The sequence below is a fragment of the Phyllostomus hastatus genome, unplaced genomic scaffold (genome assembly GCF_019186645.2).
Source record: "Phyllostomus hastatus isolate PE091 unplaced genomic scaffold, TTU_PhHast_1.1 phas_contig_2394, whole genome shotgun sequence".
Lineage (NCBI taxonomy): Eukaryota > Metazoa > Chordata > Mammalia > Chiroptera > Phyllostomidae > Phyllostomus > Phyllostomus hastatus.
In genome coordinates this window covers 57,477-79,385 of record NW_025333788.1, presented here as the reverse complement: position 1 = coordinate 79,385, position 21,909 = coordinate 57,477, and the positions used below count along the sequence as shown (strand labels likewise).

At 40.7% G+C, this 21,909-nt stretch overlaps 1 protein-coding gene across 1 annotated transcript; it reads right to left on the bottom strand.

Annotated features, from left to right (window-relative positions):
- Nucleotides 1-9,897: 9,897 nt before the first annotated feature.
- Nucleotides 9,898-20,817, bottom strand: LOC123817928 (nuclear body protein SP140-like protein). Its single transcript, XM_045837708.1, has 6 exons — nucleotides 20,774-20,817; nucleotides 13,588-13,703; nucleotides 12,779-12,887; nucleotides 12,398-12,475; nucleotides 12,039-12,182; nucleotides 9,898-11,238 (listed from the first exon to the last, which is right to left on the bottom strand). Exons 1-6 carry the CDS (start codon nucleotides 20,792-20,794, stop codon nucleotides 11,149-11,151), a joined length of 558 nt encoding a protein of 185 aa, XP_045693664.1. The 5' UTR covers nucleotides 20,795-20,817; the 3' UTR covers nucleotides 9,898-11,148.
- Between the last annotated feature and the right edge of the window lie 1,092 nt (nucleotides 20,818-21,909).

Below are 21,909 nucleotides of genomic sequence, written 5' to 3'. Positions count from 1 at the left end.
AAAACAAAGCTTTAGGTATCACAAATTCTGATATCAAACTATACTATAAGGCCACTGTAATAAAAACAGCCAAGTACTGGCACAAGAACAGACACATATATCAATGGAACAGAACAGAGAGCCCAGGAATAAACCCATGCCTGTATGAGCAATTAATGTTTGACAAGGGTGGCAGAGCCTACAGTGGAGCAAAGACAGTCTCTTCAATAAATGGTGTTAGTAAAACTGGACTTGTACATGACAAAAAAATGAAACTAGAGCACCAGCTTACACCCTACACACACATACACACAAGAAAACTCAAAATGGAAAAGGACTTAAATATTAAGTTGTGAAACTATAAAAATCTTAGAAGGAAACATAGGAAGTAACATCTCAGATAATCAACCTAGAAATATTTTTGATAATATATATCCCGAGGCACTGGAAACAAAGCAGAAAACAAACAAATGGGAGAATGTCAAATTTAAAAGATTTTGTATAGCTAAGGAAACCATCAACAGGATGAATAGGGAACCTAATGTTGGGAGGACATTTTTGCCAATGATACATCTGAGAGGGTTTAATCTCCAAAATATACAAAGAGCTAATACAGCTCAATGCCAGGAAGACAAACAACCCAATTAAGAAATGGGTGAAAGACCTGAATAGACACTTCTCCAAAAAGGACTTACAAAGAGTGTCTGTAGACACATAAAAAAAAAAGCTCAATATCACTAATCATCAGAGATATGCAAATTAAAACCTCAGTGAGATATTACCTCACACCAGTCAGAATGACTATCATCAATAAATCAACAGACAACAAGCACTGGAGAGGATGTGGAGAAGAGGGATCCCTAATGCACTGTTGGTGGGAATGTAGATTGGTGCAGCCACTGTGTAAAACAATATGGAGTATCCTTAAAAATTAAAGATGGAACTCCCTTTTGACCCAGACATTCCATTTCTGGAAATATACCCCAAAGATCTCAAAACATGAATATAAAAATATATGCACCTTATGTTCATAGCAGCAATATTTACTATAGCTAAGATTTGGAAACAGCCTAGGCACCCATCAGTGGATGAGTGGATAAAAAAGCTGTGATACATTTAAACAATGGAATACTATGTAGCAATAAAAAATAGAAAACTCTTACATTTTATAACAGCATGGAGGGACCTGGAGAAAATTATGTGAAGTGAATTAAGCTCGTCAGTGAAAGAAAAATACCACATGATCTCACTTATATGTGGAATCTGACGAACACAATAACCTAACAAACAAGATAGTAACAGAAGTTTAGATATATAGAACAGATTGACAGCTGCCAGAAAAAAAAGGGGGGGGTGGGATGAAAGATGATGAAGGGATTAACCAAAGAACATTTATGCACAACCCAAACCATGGACATAGACAACAATGGGGGATTCGCTTGGAGTGAGGAGAAGGTGGAGCTAGGTGAGGGAGGGGAAGGGAAGAAAAGTGGAAAGAACTGTTAACAGATTAAACAATTTAAAAAAAACCTCAAACATAAAAAATATAACAACCCTCTGTGCCTTCTTCATCATGACCTAAATCAGACAATTCTCTCTCTGCCTGGTCCACTCTCTACCGGTTCTTCAGGATTGTTTATGGTTCCATATAAATTTCTGAAATGTTTGTTCTGTATCTGTGAAATATGTCATTGGTACTTTAATAGGAATTGTGTTGAATCTATAAATTGCTTTGGGTAGTATGGACATTTTAATGTCAATTCTTCCAATTCACGAACATGGCACATGCTTCCATTTGTTTGTGCCTTCCTTAATTTCTTCTCTTCAGTGTCATATAGTTTTTTGAGTGCAGGTCTTTTACCTTCTTGGTTACGTTTATTCCTAGGTACTTTATTTTTCTTGTTGCTGTATCAAATGGGATGTTTTTCCTGATTTCTGTTTCTGATATTTCATTGTCAGTGTACAAAAATGCCTTTGATTTCTGAATATTGACTTTGTATCCCATGTTTTGCCAAATTCACTTATTAGGTTGAGTAGTTTTCTGGTGGAGTGTGTAGGATTTTCTATGTACGCTATCATGTTGTCTGCAAACAATGACAGTTTTGCCTCCTCCTTTCCAATTTGAATGCGTTTTATTTCTTTTTCTTATCTGATTGCTGTGGCTAGCACTTCCAATACTATGTTGAATAGAAGTGGTGAAAGTGGACATCCTTGTCTTTTTTTTTAACTTAGTGGGAAAGCTTTTAGATTTTTCTCATTGATTATGATGTTAGCTGTAGGTTTTTCTATATAGCCTTTATTATGTTGAGATATGCTCCTTCTACTCCCACTTTGCTAAGTGTTTTTATCATAAATGGGTGCTATACCTTATCAAAGACTTTTTTTACACCTATTGATATAATCACGTGGTTTTTGTCTTTCCTTTTGTTTATGTGATGTGTTACATTTATTGATTTGAGAATATTGTGCCATCCTTGCATCCCTGGGATGAATCCCACTTGATCATGTTGTATGATCATTTTAGTGTATTTCTGGATGTGTTTTGCCAATATTTTGTTGAGGATTTTAGTGTCTATGTTCATCAGTAATATTGTCCTGAAGTTTTCTTTCTTTGTTGTGCCTTATCTGGTTTTGAGATTAGGATGATGCTGTCCTCATAAAGAGAGTTGGGGAGTCTTCTGTCTTCTTGGATATTTTGGAATAGTTTGTAAAGAATAGGAATTAGTTGTTCCTTAAATGTTTTGTAAAATTTTTCTGGAAAACTGTCCAGTCCAAGGTTTTTATGTGCCAAGAGTGTTTTTATTACTGCTTCAATTTTACCAGCTGTTAGCTATCTGATCAGGCTTTCTGCTTATTCTTCATTCAGCTTTGAAATATTATATTTTTCTAAAAATGTATTCTTTTCACCCAGTTTTTCAAATTTCTTGGCATATAATTGTTCATAGTAATTTTTTACAACCCACTGTATTTCTGTGGTATAAGTTGTAATCTCTCCTCTTTCATTTTTCATTTTGTTTATTTGGGTTTTCTCCCTTTTTTGCTTGATGAGTCTGGTGAAAGGTTTGTTAATTTTGTTTATTTTTTCAAGGAACCAGCTCCTGGATTTAATGATCCTTAGAATTGTTCTTTTATTCTCTATGTCATTTAATTCTGCCTTGATCTTGGTTATTTCCTTTCTTCTACTTGCTCTGGGCTGTCTTTGTTGTTGTTCCTCCAGTTCTTGTAAGTGTAGAGTTAGGTTGTTTATTTGAAATGTATCTTTTTTTTAGGTAGGCCTGTATCACTGTGAACTTTCCTCTCAGGACTGCCTTTGCTGTGTCCTATAAGTTTTTGATTGTTGTAAGTTCATGTTCATTTGTTTCCAGAACCTTTTTGATTTCTTCCCTAATCCTATTCTTGACTCATTCATTGTTTAATAGCATGCTATTTAATCTCCATGAGTTTGAGTGTTTTGGGGTTTTTTTTTCCTTGATGTTGGTTTCTAGTTTCAGTCCCCTGTGGTAGGAGAAAATTCTTGATATGCTTTCAATCTTCTTGAATGTGTTGAGGTTTGTTTTATGTCCTATCACGTGTCGATCTTTGAAATGTTCCATGTGCATTTGAAAAGAATGTGTATTTTGCCTCTTTAGGATGAAAGGCTCTCTCTATATATATCAGTCAAGTCCATTTGATCTAGGGCATTGTTCAATGCCACAATATCTTTGCTGATATTTTGTTTGGAAGATCTGCCCATTTTTTACAGTGGGGTGTTAAAATCCTCCACTATAATTTTGTTGCTGTCAATATCTTTCTTGAAGTCCTCCAAGATTATCTTCATGTATTTGGGTGCTCCCATGTTGGGTGCATATATATTTACAATGTTTATGTCTTCTTGATGGATTCTTCCCTTCAGTATTATGAAATGACCTTCTGGGTCTCTTTTTATGGACATTTTTGCAGTTTATTTTGTCTGATATGAGTATTGCTACCCTGGAATTATATTCCTGTCCATTTTCTTGGAATATTTGTTTTCAGCACTGTCACTTTCAGTCTGTGAAGGTCTTTTGTTCTGAGGTGGGTCTCTTGTAGGTTGCATATGTGTGGGTCATGATTTCTTATCCATTCAGCTATTCTATGTCTTTTGATTGGGGCATTTAATTTATTTAGATTCATTATTGATAGGTACTTATTCATTGCCATTTTTTTCATACCCATGTTCCTCTCTCTCTCACTCTTTTTCTTCCTGTTCTTTTTTTTTTTAGATTTTATTTATTTATTTTTAGAGAGAGAAGGGAGGGAGATAGAGAGAGAAACATCAATGTGCGGTTGCTGGGGGTCATGGCCTGCAACCCAGGCATGTACCCTGGCTGGGAATCGAACCTGCGACACTTTGGTTCGCAGCCCACGCTCAATCCACTGAGCTACGCCAGCCAGGGCTCTTCCTGTTCTTAAAGCAGACCTTTTAGCATCTCTTGAAGAGCTGGTTTGGAGGAGGTAAATTCTTTGAGGCTTCTTTTGTCTGGGAAGCTCCTTATTTGGCCTTCCATTTTAATTGAGAGACTTGCTGAATAAAATAGTCTTGGTTGCAGGCTTCTGTTTTTCATTATTTGGAATATTTCTTGCCATTCCCTTCTGGCTTGGAGTGTTTCCATTGAGAAGTCAGCTGCTAGTCTTATCGGTGCTCTCTTGATGTTACTTCCTGTCTTCAAGATTCTCTCTTTGTCTTGGAATTTTGCCATTTTAACTATGATGTGTCTTGGAGTGGGCATCCTTGGGTTTCTCTTGACCGGGACTCTCTTTGTTTCGTGGAGTTGTGTGACATTTTCTCTCATCAAATTAGGGAAGTTTTCCATCATTACTTTTTTCATACAGGTTTTCTATCCCTTGTTCTTCTTCTTCTCCTTCTGGTATCTCTATTATATGGATATTATCACGTTTCATGTTGTCCTGCAGTGCCCTTAACACCTCTTTATTCTTTCTGAGCCTTGTCTCCTTTCCTTGCTCTTTCTGGGTATTTTTTTCTACCTTTTCCTCCAGCTCACTGATCCAATCTTCTGCTTCATCCAGTCTGACTTTGATTCCTTCTACTGTGTTCTTCAGTTCAGAAATTGTATTCTTCACTCACTCTTGGCCCTTGTTGATAGTTTCTATTTCCTTTTCCGTGTTCATATAGTTTTCAGTGAGTTTATTGTAGTTTCCCTGTAGTTTTTGATAATTCTCACTGAGCTCATTAAGCTTCTTGATAACCATTGCTTTGAACTCAATATCTCATAGTTGACTTGCCTCTACTTCATTTAGCATTATTTCTGAGGCTTCCTCCTTTCCTTTCATTTGGGAATTGTTTCTTTGTCTTCCCATTGTTTGTCAGACTCTTCTTATTAACCTCTTCTTCTCAAATGGATTTGTTCTGACTCCCTGGTTTTGTGGTGTCAACTTTTATGGTAGGAGACCTGTGAGATTTGGTGGTGCAATCTCCTTGATCCTCTGAGTTCACTGGTCTTGGACTGTGGTTTATGTTGGCTCTCTGTGTGTCTTTAGGTTTTGATTATTGTTGGTTCTTTTTTTGGTGGGTCCTTCCCTCCAGCTGGTTAACTGAGGGTCACTCTGTCCATCACGTCTTGTATTTTGATGTGCAGGTGTGGACAGTTTATATTGAAGCTGGTTCTTCTGTCTGTACTTAGTTTCAAGGTTTCTCTCCTGCTCTTGTTCAGTTGTTTGTTCTGGGTTATTTCTCCACCATTTAGTTGTATTTTTAGATTAGTTCTGGGTTGAAGCTATTGTGGCTTCCACTTCCTCCTTCATCTTCTTCCATTGTTATCTCTTGGCGGTTCCTTCACTGATGGGTTTCCTCTTCCAGCAGGTGTATTGGTATTCACAGCTCCAATCTACTCTTTTATATGATCAGTTGGAGAGGGAAAGCAAAATGGTTTAAGACAGTGAGAGTGTATTCTATGGTATTTAAAGTACCAACCCGTAGAGAAGAGATAGAAGATCCCTGGGATATGTATAGTGTTAACAGGGATATTTCACCTGCCTAGCCACTTTTTTAGAAAGAGTGGAAAAAAAGATAAAACTCTTGTTAGTTGGCCGGGGGGGGGGGGGGGGTTGTGAGTTGGATCTCAAAAGCAGTGATCTTGTGGGAGGTCAGATTATAAGGTAAAGTGAGTGTAAAGGATAGAAAATAGGTATAGTGTGCAAGAGAGTAGAGTTAACCACCACAGTAATAAATTCAGGAAACAGTGAAATGAGCTAAGATCCAGGAGGAGTGCTGTGTAGTATTTACAATTGCATGGAACAGCAATTATTTACAATAGTAATGGAGCAACAATCATATGACAGCAACTATGTGATCTGAATAACAAGAACAGGATGTAGAGGACCTAGAGTAGTATCCTATTGGAACATAAGTGAGTTGAAAGACAGAAAATTAAAAATATACTATGAAAGAGAGAACAAGGGAAATCAGTTAATGCAATCTAACATACGAAGCAAAGGAGACTAAACAGAAAGAAGATAAATAAAAAAATACTAATAAAATAAAAGATGTAAGAATAATGAAAAATAATAATAATACAAATATACAATAACTTGCAAGTTCTCTGGAGTAGCAAAGTGAAATTTGTCTCATTGTCTCATTTGTTGGGATGACCATTCTTTGGGTCTGACTCTGGTTCTTTCACAGCTCCAGGTTTTATTGTCTCACTTGTGGAAATTAAAAAAAAAGAAAAAACAATAATAAAAGGAAAGAAAGAAGAAGAAATAAAAAATAAAGAAGGAAAGAAAGGAAGAAGTAATTGAAAAAAGAGGCGGGGGGGGGGTGGGGGGGGGGCCTTCTGCTGGCTTTAAACCAGCCAAGCCAGTTCTGCTGGTCTTCTTGGCTGCAGCAGGCTGAGCAGGGATTGATTTTGCTTTTCTCCCTTTCTGAGTTGCACTCTTCACAGTTGCCCAGCCTCAAGCCCAGTTCCTCAGCTCACTGCTGGGCTCCCAGAGCCCTTCTACTCCCATCATATGCCTTCAGTCCACCAGTTGCACTGTCCTTGAGGTATACCAATTAGGGGCAACTCACACACCACCTTCTCACTCTTTGCTATCCTAGATGTCAGGGACTCTCAGAATCTTTTCAGGGTAGTTCAGACCCACATTGAGTTAAGTCTTTCTGGAGATTGCTGACTGCCTGAGCTCTGCAGCTCTCCTCTGCCAAGGGTGTCTCCACCTTCCTCTTAGAGAGCCAGTCAGCCCTGCAGGGTTGGGGTGCACCATAGCTGCCACAGCTTCCATGGTGGATGCGGGCATAAGCCTCCTCTGTTGCTGCACCCCAGGCTCTAGGGTTGGGCGTGAGGTGCCTCTGGGTGGCGGAGTCAGGTGTACTCTGTCCCTGAGGCTGCAGGCATGAGTGCTCAGCCTCTGCTGCCATGGGGGCACAGCTTATGTGACTGGGAGGGTAGGGGCACTGGAGGTGGGGTGGCTGCTGCAGGAGGATTCCCCCAAAAGCTGCTGAGTTCCTCTTTTTTTTCTTTTTTCTTTTTGAAAAGTTCCTCCTATTCAAGCCTGCTGCTCCAAACAAGTACCTGGCCTCTCACACTGTCCCATTCTCCAACCAGACGGGACTGACTGGGTCAGGGTCCATCATGGCCCAACTCTTCCCAACCAATGTCCACAGTCTCAGGGGGTGCATGCTGCCCCTGTGTGTTTGCTACTTCATCCTTATTCCCTCCCTGTGACTTCAAGCATCCAGGTCCTTCCTGGTGCTGCTCAAACCTTGTTTGGCAGGGGAGGGAGCCATTGACCTGGGTCTCTCCCAAGAATCCTGCAGCAGAGCCAGCAGGGACTGCGGGCCTGGGGCTGCAGAGGCCCTGGTCCCTGCACTAGTCCCAGGGACCTTATTGTCCTGAAGCACTCTCCTTACTGCCTGATTTTTTCAATGTCCTCTATACTTTTTGGCCTCCAATCTTCATATATGTTGGGTTACCATTGGCTGTTCACTCTGTTCCCCAGAAGATCAGCTAGGTGTTTCACCCATGCACAGGGGAAAGTGGACTCCGCTCCCACCTATCTCGCCACCATCTTCCCCTAAGTCTCTATTTTAGTTTTATTTCAAGTCTCATATTTTAGTCTCCCCTTCTCTTACTCCATTTAGCCTGTTTCCTTCCCTTTCCTATATTCATTTTATTTACTTTTTAATAGTCATTTCCCTAATTTATTTCACATAAGTTTGGATTTTTGCATTTCATTTTAGTGTATAACAGCTTCATTGAGATATTACTCATATACCATACGATTCAACCATTTATTTTTAATGTAATTTTTTTTATTGTTGTTGAAGTACAGTTGTGCCCATTTCCCCCCACCACCACTCTCCCCCACCACAGCAACCCCCAATTCCACCTTTAATCCTACCTCCCTTTGACTTTGTCCATGGATCCTTATACATGTTCCTTGATGACCCTTCCCCTTGTCCTGTGTTATCTCCCTCCTCCTTCCATATGGTTACTGTTATTTTGTTCTTTATTTCATTGTATCTGGTTATATCTTGCTTGTTTGTTTTGTTGATCAGGTTCTACTTATAGGTGAGATCATACGGTATTTGTCTTTCATTACCTGGCTTCTTTCAAACAAGTGCAGACTAATAAAAGATATTATAAAAAAGGGGAAAAGAATGTGAGATGATTAATGAAAAGAAAAATGGTTTTGAGAGGATATATGGAAGATAAATAGTAAGAGTAAGGAAGAGTAAGAAGTATTATGCTTACTTGCAATTTAAATTTAAATTTTTCCTTTCTATGCCTTGTTACTATTCCTAAACAGCAGCCACTGGTCCAGGGGTGAATACCTGAGACACCTCTGTGGATGCAGGAATGGAGCAGAAAGGGCACCTGGACCTAAGTGGGAATACTCAGGCCCCATACCAATGGCCCCTTTTAGGTCGCCCATCAACCAGCAGGATTCCTGGTCCCCTGCCCTCTCTTCTTGATGGGGGAGACTCTCAGGCTGGGAGTTTTGTGAAGGGTGATCTACTCTCTGTTGGGTCTCCCTTGGTTCTTCCCACTGGAGAGGCGAGGACTGCGTGCTCCTCCGAGTTCAAGTGCACAAGGACAGGGGTCTGTGGGGTTTGTGTGTATGGTTGGAGTAGTCTGAGGCCATTTATAAATCAAATTCTAGGGTTCAGAATTAGGGATTCTTTCTTGGCACTCATCTAAGCCATGTGCCTTGATCCAGTTTTTAGCAACAAGAAAGCTGGTATTTTGATGTTCATCTGTCTAACCTTCTATCAGTTGTTTTAAAATTATGTTTTAAAACAGAATACCTGGGGAAAGTGTATACACAGATTTTGAGATTTTTCTCTGTTACTTTCTTCCTTCTGGAATTTCCCCCTCCATAGTTGCCCTGGTTTCTTCCCTGGCTCTGCTAGTCAGAAAAAAAAAGAACTTTCTACCAAAGTTTGGGTCACTCACACAAGCCTGTGGCTGCTCTCAGAGTCAAGACATCGTACACAAGAAACATCTTGTGTTACCTGCATGTCAGGTTCAATTTACCTCTAGTCACCCATGTTTGTTCACTTTCTGGAGTCTCAGGCAGTTATGCTCTGTATACTGTCCAGAGCTTCTAGATGTTTTTTGCAAGCAACAGGTTGGGTAGGAGCTCACATGTATTAATCAGAAGCAGAACTCTCACCCCTACTTGTAAACAAAAAAGAACTGTCCACTCCCAAGTCCAGCCCTGTTCTGGCTCCTGGAGATCCCAGTGGGTCCGGTACCCTGAGTCCACTGCCCACCAAGCTGGAGAGATGCTGCTGTGCATAGCATCAGAGGTACATCTTTATTTGGAGATACACAAACAAGGCTAGATATACTTGGTACTTCTGTGCTCATGGGAGAACAAACATGCCTTCTTAGAGTGGATTTGTTTATAAACAATATAACAGAGTAAATAAATAACATGCCTGGAGAAAAAATGAAATTTATTTTGAATTTCAGTTGCAGTTCATATTAAAACCATTTACACATATGAGACATATAAGTTGTGGCTGAAAGTTAAGATTGTTTTTTATCTATATTAAAGAAGGAGGTCGAGTTATGGTTGTTGAATCTGGTTTTTGCTTTAAGAGCTTATTATGCAACCAAATATTTCAAAGGGATTTGGGTCACAGCCTTCTCTCTACCTCTTTCCTGCTTTAAATTCCCTGTGCATGTAACAAAGGAAGAAAGAGCAGCCAACTGTGTAGAGTGGAGAGTTCAGGTCATTTTTTTAAAAATGTGCAGTATTAATTACATTCTTTTTATTTTAGCCCAAAGGAAGCCCATTAGCATTTCTTCTTTTAAATATAATTTTCTTTCTTTATTTCTTTATTTATTGAATTTAAAGAGTGAGAGAGGAAAACAGCAAGAAAGAGAGTAATCAATTGTTGTTCCATCTATGTATGTAAGCATTGGTTAATTCTGGTATGTGCCCTGATTGGGTATCGAACCTGCGACAATGGTGTATTGGGACAATGTTCAATCAAACTGAGCTACCAGGCTGTTCTAGTGGTGATGAATGCCCTCAGCTTCCATTTGCTTGGATAGGCCTATTTCTCCTATAATTCTACAGGACAGTTTTGCTGGTACTATTCCTCATTAACAGTTCTTTGCTTTTAATATTTTCCAATATCATTCACTCTCTTGACTTGCAAAGTATCCATTGTATTTGACAAATCACTTTTCTATTGCTGTTTTCAAAACTCTCTTTTTGTCTTTAAATTTTGACAGTTTAGCTATATGGGATGTTAGTGCATCCCTTTTCAAGTTGAATCTATGGGGCCTTTGGGCTGAAAGAATATGGCTTTCTGTATCTCTCCCCAAATCTAGAAATTTTCAATCAATATTGCTTTAAATAGACTTTTTATTCCTTTCTTTTTCTTATACATTCCCTTGATAATGTCCTCTAAGTCCTATGGGCAGCCTTTACTCTTTATCATTCTCCTTTGCTCCTCTGACTGGATGATTTCAAATAACCTATCTTCTAGCTCACAGATTCTTTCTGAAACTTAACTGAGCTGCTCTTGAAGCTCTCTATTAAATTCTTCAGTGTAGTCATTGTCTTCTTTAGCTCTAAGATGTCTGTTTCTCCTTTGAGTAGTTTCCTTTTTGTTGCTGAACTCCTAATTTTTGTGTATGCATTGTTTTTTCTTTAAATTTTGTTGACTGTGTGTTCTTATTTTATTTCCTGAATAGCAAACACTTCTGTAAAATTCTTCTCAAATTTCTTCTCCAGTGTAATTCCCAGTAAGAACAAATCTTTGCACTGAAAAAAACCCAACAAAAATAATGACACTTATTATCATTGTCATTAGACACTTTGTAATTTGGAATGGTCGCAACTCTTGCCTAAAACACTTAAATTACATTAACCAGGTTAAGATTAAAAACTCACATGGCTAAGGGTATTTTCTGTGTCTTAAGTGCACAATTGTTTACTATTAACTAGGCAAACATGGAAAAGTGTTACCATATTTGGAGACTTTTACTCATTTAGTGTGGATTCTTTACTTTAGTGATAATTAGAAAAGTAATCCCCAGTGTTTGTAACAATAACATATTACAGATGTCTGAGTACAATCAGCGATATTTCTTTCAAATTGTCACTTGTGTTTCTCTCTGGTGACTCCTGTTAACTATATGGTTCATTTGCATACCAAGGAACCTGGAGTCTGAAATTTCTGAGAAGTTGGATCAATAATATTTGGGAGATGATAAGAAGCACACTATGACTTTAATAAGCACAAATAAGTACAATATGACTTTAGGACACAATTCTCTTCTCACTTTATTTGGAGTAGAGAGGACTCACTGTTTTTAGTGGGCACCTCTTGCCTTTGAAGAGAGGAAAGAACTCTCAGGGGTCTCAAATTTTGGTTGCATGGACTCCTAGGGACTCACTGCTATGCTCTATCTTGAGTTTTAAAAGTCACACACTTTTAGAAATCTTGCTTGTATGAGCTTGTTGTAAGGTGAAATAAACTGTAAAAGTTCTGTACACCAAAAAATGAGGGCAGAGTGGGTAAAAGGAGGCAGAAATGAAAAGGAAGCTGGAGTGACACTTACCTTATTAAATGCCCTGTGATTCTGAAAGATGAGCCGCATGTCCCTCATAAATCCCTCCACATTAGGGTACCACTGCTCACGTAGCTTCTTCCCAATTTCATTCAACATCTTAAGATTTTTCATGCACTCAAAAATCTCTGGTGTCTGTGAAAAAATATTATTATTGAAAGAATTTCTGATACAGCACAATGTCTGCCTTCTGTGCATTCCTGAAAAATCCAGCCAAAGTGCAAGGCAATGATAACAGCAGCTTGTGCTCTCACTCCCATGGGTTTCAGATCACAAATCCCACAAGAGCACATACCAAGGTCAGGTCATATCATGGTAACCTATAATCATGGTTTGCTATTGTTACTCACATAATTATCATGTGACATCTTCTCAGAACAGTCATTGTCTGAATGGCAGTAGATCTCCAAGAGGAGGAACTCACATTTCTGCAAGAGAAGGAACATTTGAATGAAGAGTAACTTAGAATGAATGATCACATCTGTATGCCCAGGCAGAGGCATGGCCACACTAGTTTTCTGGCAGTTTCCTCAAATAGGTCAGGCTCTGAGAAACAGACATGTATTGGTGGAGCAATTTTTTCTGCAAACCAGCCCTTGTGAGACTTCAACGTGGTTGAGACCTGATAAGAAATGCAGACAGCTTTTGGTGCTCTCCCTCTCACCTCTTGATTTTTTGACTTCTCACATGTAAGTGGAAAAAAGAAGCTTTGAGATTCAAATTCAACTCACCAGCTGCTCCTCAGGCCCCATCGGCCTTGCCAGGACCTCAGATTCCTTGTGACACTGCTGACTTCCTGAAGACTTCTTTATCCTGCAGAAGGTGCAACTCCATGGTCTCCTGAGAAGTGTGGGATAAGTGAGCAAAGCAAAGTATCTGGTAACAGCCACCATTCCTATGGCTGCCACAGTTCTCCTTTCGGGAAAGGCTGATGGACACAGACTGAGAATGAAGGGGACACTCCCCAGAGTCTCCAGGTCCCCCTTGTAGGGTCCGAGACAATGACCTTCCTTTCATCAAGTATACCAACTGGGGGGACAGTAGGTGCAGAGTGGTGTCAAGGTGAGTGGTGGGCTCTCCTTTCCCACACTTGAGCTGCTGGGAGCACAAGGAGTCCTGCCTACTGGGCCTGAGTGCTGGAGACTGGACCTTAACCCCTAGGGACCTAGGATCTCAATCAACCAATTGAGAACATGGAAAAAGTTCATGTTTCTTGCCTTTTCTAAATAAGCACAGAACACAATCAGCTGGCTTTCCCACTTCCATAAACAGGAGTCAACACTAGGAAAGTTCTAGAATGGAGAATAGTAGTATGTGGGCAAAAGACTCAGCTACCAGCCTCAGCCTCCCAGAGGAGAGAGGAGAACATACACCCCCTGCTGCCAGCATCTTTCAACAGCTCCTGTGATCACACTGCTGGACCACATACCTCTGTCCCTGCTGTGTCCCCATCAGGACACAAGGAGGAGCCCCCAATGGGGAGTATGCATGGCAGGAGGAAGGGCCCCTAACAGGTGAGAGGGGCCTGCAGTTCACAAACCTCTCAGTCTGCACAGGTGGGAGGTGACAGTCCCCGTGAAATAATCTTGAACAAGTATCACAGCAAAGGAGGTTTTCTCCGTCCCGGCAGATTTTACATACATCTGGTTTTTCAAGCTAGAAGGCAAAACAGTGTACCCATGGTGAGACCCCAGAAGGCCACTGCTATTAGATTCTGGAATGCACAGCCTTTTGCAAACCTGGGAAAACAATTTTGTACTGAGTTGAGATTTCAGAGGAAAAATTATTTGTCTGCAGTGAAGGAAGGACCTATGTACCAGATCACACATGTTTTCCCTATGAAACAAGAGACTCTAACATGGGAAGACTAAAAAACAAAACAAGATTATTTTTATAAAAAATATGAATTATTTATTAACTTACAGATAAAACAAGTCCTGAATTAAGTGTTAAATCCATTTGCCGACAACACAGTGACTAAAACAATTCATAGAAAGGTGGTACATTGAGAAATTAATAAGATGGAATAAACTTCTAAGAAAGCATGCCATCCTGTTTTCTTGTTTGTGGGCTCCCCCATGCATTGAAGGGCTTGACAGGAGTTTCTGGACCATGGTTTGTGGGCTTCGAGGGCCACTGGACGTGTGACCGTGCCTCAAGTTTGGAAAGACCCTGGAAAAAGATGACTGGGTGATGTCAAGAAGGGTGGAGCTCTTTGGCTCTGGAAGCCGCAGAAAGATGCTGCACGACTCAGCTTGGCATGTGAAATGTGGAGGCTCCATCTATGAATGGTCAGGGAGTATGACAACTGCCTTGTTTTGTAAACAGAATGGTGAGCCCCACCACCCCCACAATCAATGAAGCTGGATTTCTTACCAGTTTCAATCTGTGGCCTTAAGCTACATTTAATTTAATTTACAGAAGAGGAAATTTGACAGTATTTGCATCCAAGTCTTGTAGCATAACTCCTACTCATTAAACCCAAATAAATTTATAGAGAAGATATGAATATACACTGTGTTATATATAAACACATGTATTCGTGACAAAGAACTGACCTGTGACTGAGCCCTTTGTTAATGAAGGAAACACAGTGTAAGGACTAATATTAAAGCTCAATGTCAGGTGCTGCTGTGGCATCTGGTAACACTGAGATGGCCTCAGACAACCTATCTGCATGTGCCCCTCCCCACTTTGCTCTCCCAGATAAGGTCCCACAGCTAAACAATGCTCCTAGTCCAGGGACCACCAGTAACCCTGCCCATCCTGGAATGTCAGGTTTCAGTTCTCTGTCAGCCATGGAATCTTTCACACAAGCCAGACACAACCTCCCACAGAAACCAGAGGGCCACCCTACATTCCCCAGCACCTGGTTTTCCAGTTGGTTCCAGAGGGCAACCTTGATGAGGCCTACAGAAGGGGCACTGCCTTCCTTCCTCAGTCATGGAATGTATGAGAATAATAAACACCTGTCCATCCATCTGTCCAGTGACAGATGCCATTACTTGCCATCCCCCAGACTGTCCATTTGACATCCCTCCCTCATCAATGGGATGAAAAGGAGGTGATTAAAACAGGAAGTCAGTCCCTGAAGGCACAGGAAGCCATACAATAGGGAACTCCAACTGTGAAAACTGTGTGAAGCATTCTCTAACACAACCAAAACATAGGCCAGTTCAAAACAATGGGTGGTCCTCAAATTTTCAGGTATGCAAATATTAAAGAACCTCAGAAAAACACAAAAATAAGTGGAGTAAAAGAAAAATTTTAAAATAAATAAATAAAACATGAAGTCAAAATTTTAAAAGATATTCAGCATTTACATATGAGTCAGGAACTATTAAGAAGTATACATGCCCTGGTTGCTTTCCTGGGCCTGCCTGGTGTGAGAATCCAGTTTGAGAACCACTTGAGGGTAGTTCTATCCCAGACACAAACATCCTGACCATCCCCTGGTATTGGAGAAACGCCTACCCTCTTGTGACCATCTGAGGTGACAGAAATGAGAATGGCTTGGGGTCTGGCACACCCACTAATGGGTGCTGGCTGGGAGGGAAGTGGGTCATTGAGGAGCAGGAGGAAACAGGGATGACAGTGTCCAACTTTTTCTACTAATAATATTTTTGGTTATTCTAAACACAAGTGGTATGCCACTGTTACTGTAAAACAGTCGGTAGGAATCCAGAGAGCCTCCCACATTGGCCAAGATGGTGGGAGTAGGAGGTTCTTACACTGAGCATGCATAAAGCTTGCCAGATAATTGGATAGAAAAAAGCCCTCTTCAATCTCACCTATAACTGAAACCTAATCAACAAAAGAAACAAGCAAGCAAAATATAACCAGAGACAGTGAAATTAAGAACAGACTGACAATAACCAGAGGGGAGGTGGGAGGGGAAAATAGGGGGGAAAGGGTTAGGGTTGTCAGGAACATGTATAGAGGATACATGGACAGAACCAGAGGGGTAGGATCAAGGGTGGGAAGTAGGGATGGCAGTAGTGTCGGGGAGTCATGGGGGTGGGGAAATGGAGATAAATGTACTTGAAAAACAATAAAAAATGTGGAAAAGAAATAAAAATAAAAATAATTAAATAAAGTGCACAACAATAAAAAAGAAAAAAAGCCCTGTCCCCCGCACTTACCCCTAATCTTGTGCTAGGTTGGGGGTGGGACGAGGCAAAGGCAGACCCATGTGTCATAGAAATTTAAATGGTGCAGGGGAAGGTGCTAGACCAAAGAGACATGTCAGTCTAACCTGGGGAAAGAAGGAATTGATTCAGAATGAACCCACTCAACGTGCATGAAAATTTGGGAACTTGATTGGTCATTTTGAGAAAGCACCTGGTCTATCCTACACCCTAGGTAATCTATTCCCAGGCAATAAGCTCTCTCTCTCTCTCTTTTTCTCTGGATGTGCACTCACAGATTGGAGTTTCCTGTTCTCTCTGAGGCCATGTGGCCTTAGCAGCCACATTTCCAAGGGCCTCCATGAGGAAGTCAGTCTCCCTCTTATTCATTCTCTCTCTCTCTCTCTCTCTCTCTCTCTCTCTCTCTCTCTCTCTCTCTCTCTCTGTCTGTCTCTCTCTCTCTGTCTCTCTCTCTCTGTCTCTGTCTCTCTCTCTCTGTCTCTGTCTCTGTCTCTCTCTCTCTCTCTCTCTCTTTCCCACCTGGTGGTACACTCACCAGTGTGTTTGCACACTCTCCCCTAGAACTGCCTGACCAAGCGGCCCTACTAGCTGCATAACCCATGGCCATGTGGGCTCTACTCACAGGCTACAGGTGGGAGAAGCTGGGAACATTATTAAACTGCTTGGATGGGGTCTAAGACTACTTAGCAGGCACCTGAGGGCTCCAGTGGAATGTACTCGAAAACAGAACAGGTATTCTGGACACTGGCTTTTGCCTTGGCCTTGCTCAGGACAGTTTCTTGCATGGAAGAAAGAGATGGTCAGTGAGAAAGGAACCTGCCATTTTCCAAGGTCATGTAGCACCTGAAGAAATCCTGTGCCTTTTGCACCACCACCTGCATCACGAATGTGGCCTTTGTAGCAAGATGTAGCTGAACCTCCGTTTTTGTTCAGTTACTCCATCATTCTCCTGGATTTACTCCATTAGCCTCACCATTCTATCTCTTTTCTTTCCAGTCCTTTTCCTCCAACATTTTGAGAGAATCCCCCCAGGTTTCCATCTTTGGCTATTTGGTTGGTGATCAAATCACTCTGAAATCCAGTTACATTGCTATGTCCACAGCTTGCAAATGTCCAGCCTGTCTCCTGCCTTCCTGCACATCCCTGTGCTCACCCAGCATCTCCTCTCAGACCCTTAAAGCACACACCAAACTCATGCAGCCAAAACTTGTCCTAACGCCCACTACATGTTCTTTCTTGGTGCTTCCATTTCATAAAACGTACAACATTGACCACAAGCCTGAGCATCCATCCTGAGTCTATTGTCTTACTTGTGTTCTACATCCTATCTGTCCCTATGCCACACAGTAATTTGTAAGATTCTTTTGATTGCTCCATCATCCATGTAGGGTCCACTTCATGCAGAGGTGCTGAGACCCTAGTGAGTATTTGCACCTTAATACATAAAGAAAAGTGGTTTGTTTCTTAAAGTCTATCCTCTATCTTGGTTGAGTACACAAAGATCAGAACTATGCCTCTTGAAGCAAATGGGAAGAGGAATTTGGATCATAGCTATGTCATCTCTCTCAGTGCAGAAAGGAATAAAAGATGAAAAGTCACTAACTAATAATTATTTTGAATCTTCTTCACTTTTCAGTGAAAATTCTTGTGTTGGGCAAATTTAGATTCAGGTCATTGCATTTTCTTTTAAAAAATATTTATGCATGACAAAGATCAAGACCCAAGGACCATGTTGCCATAGCTCCCGTTCAATTTTCTGGTTGAATCTTGAATCACACTCCGAAATGGGATGGAAACTGCTCCAGCATGGAGGACTGGGGACAATTTCCCTCTCCTCACTTTAGAGACTCACAGATTACCATCATCATTCTCCAGGTCATCATAGTCCCCTTCCCAGAAGAACAAGGGAAATAAAAAACTGTAACCAATGCATAATAATGTTTCATCCTTGATCCTTAATCAACTTAAGGCTCGTTTCTCTTTGTCTCTTTGCTTCTTATGCCAGCTGCACATATGATAGTATGTGAAATGCTAGAGTTCTGGTCCTAATGGAAGAGATTCTGATCAATTGGTCTGCATTGAGGCACAGGCATTGGTACTCTTGTTAAGTCATAGATTGAGTAACTCGTGTAACAGAATTATCTATAAAGTTTTTAAACTGGCTGTCAGGCATGGTGGCCAAGTGGTAAGGGAGTCAGTCTCATACAAAGGTTTAAACAATCATCATGTGTAATTAATAGTTTAGACTGATTGAATCACAATCTCATAGAGAGAGGGATCCAGGCAATGCTACTTTACAAAGGTCTTCAGGTGATTCTAGTGCAGCCTAAGTGGAGATTAGGCCTGAGCCAGTGTGGTTAGTAATGCATGAAAATATTATAAGGCGATGTCTATATGCCTGTAACATCTATCCCAGGAAAGATTATTATTAACATGAGTGAAGGCATTCTTGTTGGAACAGTTGCCTTCTCCTCCCCATGGGCTTGTGGGTACTGGTAGTATGACAGGACCCCCTGGGTCTCCATCTATCACTCAGGGTCCTGGGACCCACACAAGTGTCCAGAGAAGATATCTACCACCTCCTGAAGCTCTTCTAGGGAATCACACTAAAAATAAAAGGAATCCAATATCTTTTGGTACTGCAATTTTTCTTCCAGAAAGTCACCTTTATCTGGCTTCCATCCAAATCCCAAGAAGGCACCTGTCTGACTTTTCATAGGAAATGGACTACTGTGCACTACACTCACATTGTTTGGGTATGTTCAGTGAAATGTCTTGGCCTCCTTCCCTTGAGGCAGCCTCAGCTTATATCTCCAGCCAAGGCAGAGATGTCATACACAGATGTAATCCACTATGAAGTGACCTGAGAAAGGGCCATGTCACTGCCTGCCACTTGGGCACCCTACAATCCCTGCTTCCAGTAATACTTCCATGGTAGACAATGAAGGTGAAACAATCCTTGAGGTCAGGGATATTACTTCAATCTTCCTTATGGGCATCTAGCATTTTTCATGCACTCAACTGTATGTTGAATGAGGAAATAAATGAGTATCATGCCCCTTGGAAAAAAGGGATTACATGCTATTCTTAAGCAAATGTTAGCATATAATAAATTATTATTTTGGTTGAGTAGATAAGATTATTTGAGAACACAGCTGCTGTCAGCAGAAAGCATCAGTGGCCCTCATCAGGAGATAAAAAACTGTCATGTGGTACCAAGTGCCACCCCATGAACTGGGGTTTCCATCAGCAAGAGAATTTTAAGGAGGCAAGAGGAACCACCAGGTAGTAATGTGTGTTGAGATTTACCACTTTGAGTCTCCTCATGGAAAATTGTTCCCTGTTGCTGCAAAGTATTGGAACCATGGAAAAGGATAGACCCACTGTTGGAAGTTGTTAGCTCTTTTTAGGTAATCCAGATAAAGTAACTTTAGACACATGAAGAATAGTAGAGATGTTGCTTTTCAAAGTACTCACTGAATAAAGTATGTTAAATATATTTCATCTCAGTAAACTCAGTGGATGGAAAGTCCCAAAGACTAGTTCCCAATTTGCAGATCATCTGATAATGTCAAGGCCTGGACCTCACATTCCCAGTGCTAGATGAAGTCCCAGTGGCCAGCTCTGTGTAAGCTAATGTAGAATTCTGTGAATGACCTGGGCAGCCATTTCAACCTGAAGTGTGTGAGAATGGCACCTCTCACCTTCCCCTCCTTCTCAAGTTCTCATTCATACCCAAACTTGAAAATACTATCACTTTGCCCTGAAACTACACTTCATATTATGTAAGTGTTTGTTCAGTCTTCTTCCACAGAGGGAGAAACCACTTTCACAGATAGAAAGGAGGCCTGCTCAGCCCCTGAGGCAGACCCAAAGGGGGTGACATCAAAGTAAACAATTTTCCAGGTCAGCCTCTCACCTAAACTACATCCATCTCCCAAGAGTTCCCTCCCCAACTGCACCATCCTTATGAAAAATTTGCCAATAATTTCTGCTTGAAAAAGAATTCTGTATGCCTTTGTATACATTTTATTGAAGGATGAAAGAGTATGTAGGTAATCAGAGAAGAAATATGCTCTTAGTTTCCTCTCTCATGAAGTAGTATATGCTTTCATATCTGTCCCAAAATAGACTGTCTACTATACAGGTTCATCTGGATGATGGGGAGCAAACTTCACTCCATCGAATTTCATTAAATTTAGGAAATAGTAAACTTTACCAAAGAAATCTGGGATTGAGTTGAAGATGACCTTGTGACCTGATTTAAAAAAGTGTTTTTCTGTATTTCATAATCATGTTAACATTACATTTCACACCCTAACAATACCTTTAACTACAAGAGTCTTTTTTGATGGTTCCTTATTTGAACATCTAGTGGTTTAGCATTCACAGGTAACATTGCATACAAACTAATGTTCAATGCAGCAACTCTGAAAAATGCAAAATAAATAAATGAAATAAAGGTAGGAGAGACAAAAAGAGGAAACAATGATAATCACTCAATTGAGAAACCATAAAAAATGTGCAGTACATATAAAATGAGTTAGGTATTAAGAACTAGTATAAAAGGATAATCAACTTTTTTTTCTTGCTGTACATTGTTGGTGGTGTAGGTAGCTTTCCCTCCTGAAAAATAAGAAGATCCAAGTATATGCTTAGCCTATGATAATATTCTGTGAGTCTGGTATTAACCTCCTTGTAAAAATTTCTTCTGGACATCATACTATCAGCTCAGTGGCAAAAAAATCTCTCTCTCCTCACTTGTACTTATTCTAGAATTCATCCATGGAACCCAGAAAATCATTTTCAGAATGTATTTCCTTGCTCGTCTGTTTTTTCCCTAAGTTTTCAAAGGTTTTCAATCACAATTTCTTTGACACCTTTCCATTCCCATCAGTATCACTCAGACCTGCCTCTTCACACCAGGACTATTCAACTGACATACACATGCCCCACACCTACATGGTGTCAGACACATGGATAGTTTTGGGCAGACAAAGGACAAACCCTAGGAGTGTCCAAAGAGACAAAGGGAATGCATGGAAGGATAAGAGTAAGATAGTGTGAGAAGGGCCTCAATAGTGAGTTCAGGGGACCCAGGGACGGGGGTGACCATGGGCAGGTCAGTCAAGGAATATTCAGACAGGAGTGACATGGGAGCTCAGCCTTGCAGGTTGACTATACCTTTCTTGGGCTAAAAGACAGTGAAGTCATTTCAAATCCCCACATTGTCTGAGATACTGTTTTAAATATGCCATTTCACACCTCAGGAGACCTCCCTCATTCTGTGCATTATGATATGAATTTAAACTTTCTAGCCTGACATTAAATTACACTGCATACAACCCCAGTTTGATGGATTTGGTCAAAGCATACACAATCCATCTACCTCAACCCACAGAACTAAGTTGATCATGGTTATGGTTTCCATGCCATTCTTTCCCCAAAGTGCCTTCTGCCCACTTGTTTGAATGCAGACAGTCCTCTTTACTTCAGTGCCTAAAATTGTCTGCAAGCACCAGAGTCAGCATGACCTTTCCTTCCTCGAGCTCCTGAACCTACCCGGAAAGAGCCCCTTTGACAACTGATATGCTGCCTTGGACTGAGGTGTGAGGGTCAGGCAACTCTCCCCTAGGAAAGTGTAAAGTCAGAGGCCTCAGGGCTCTACAGATAGCTCAACCCATGTATTGGGTAGTCAATAGGTGACCTTATGT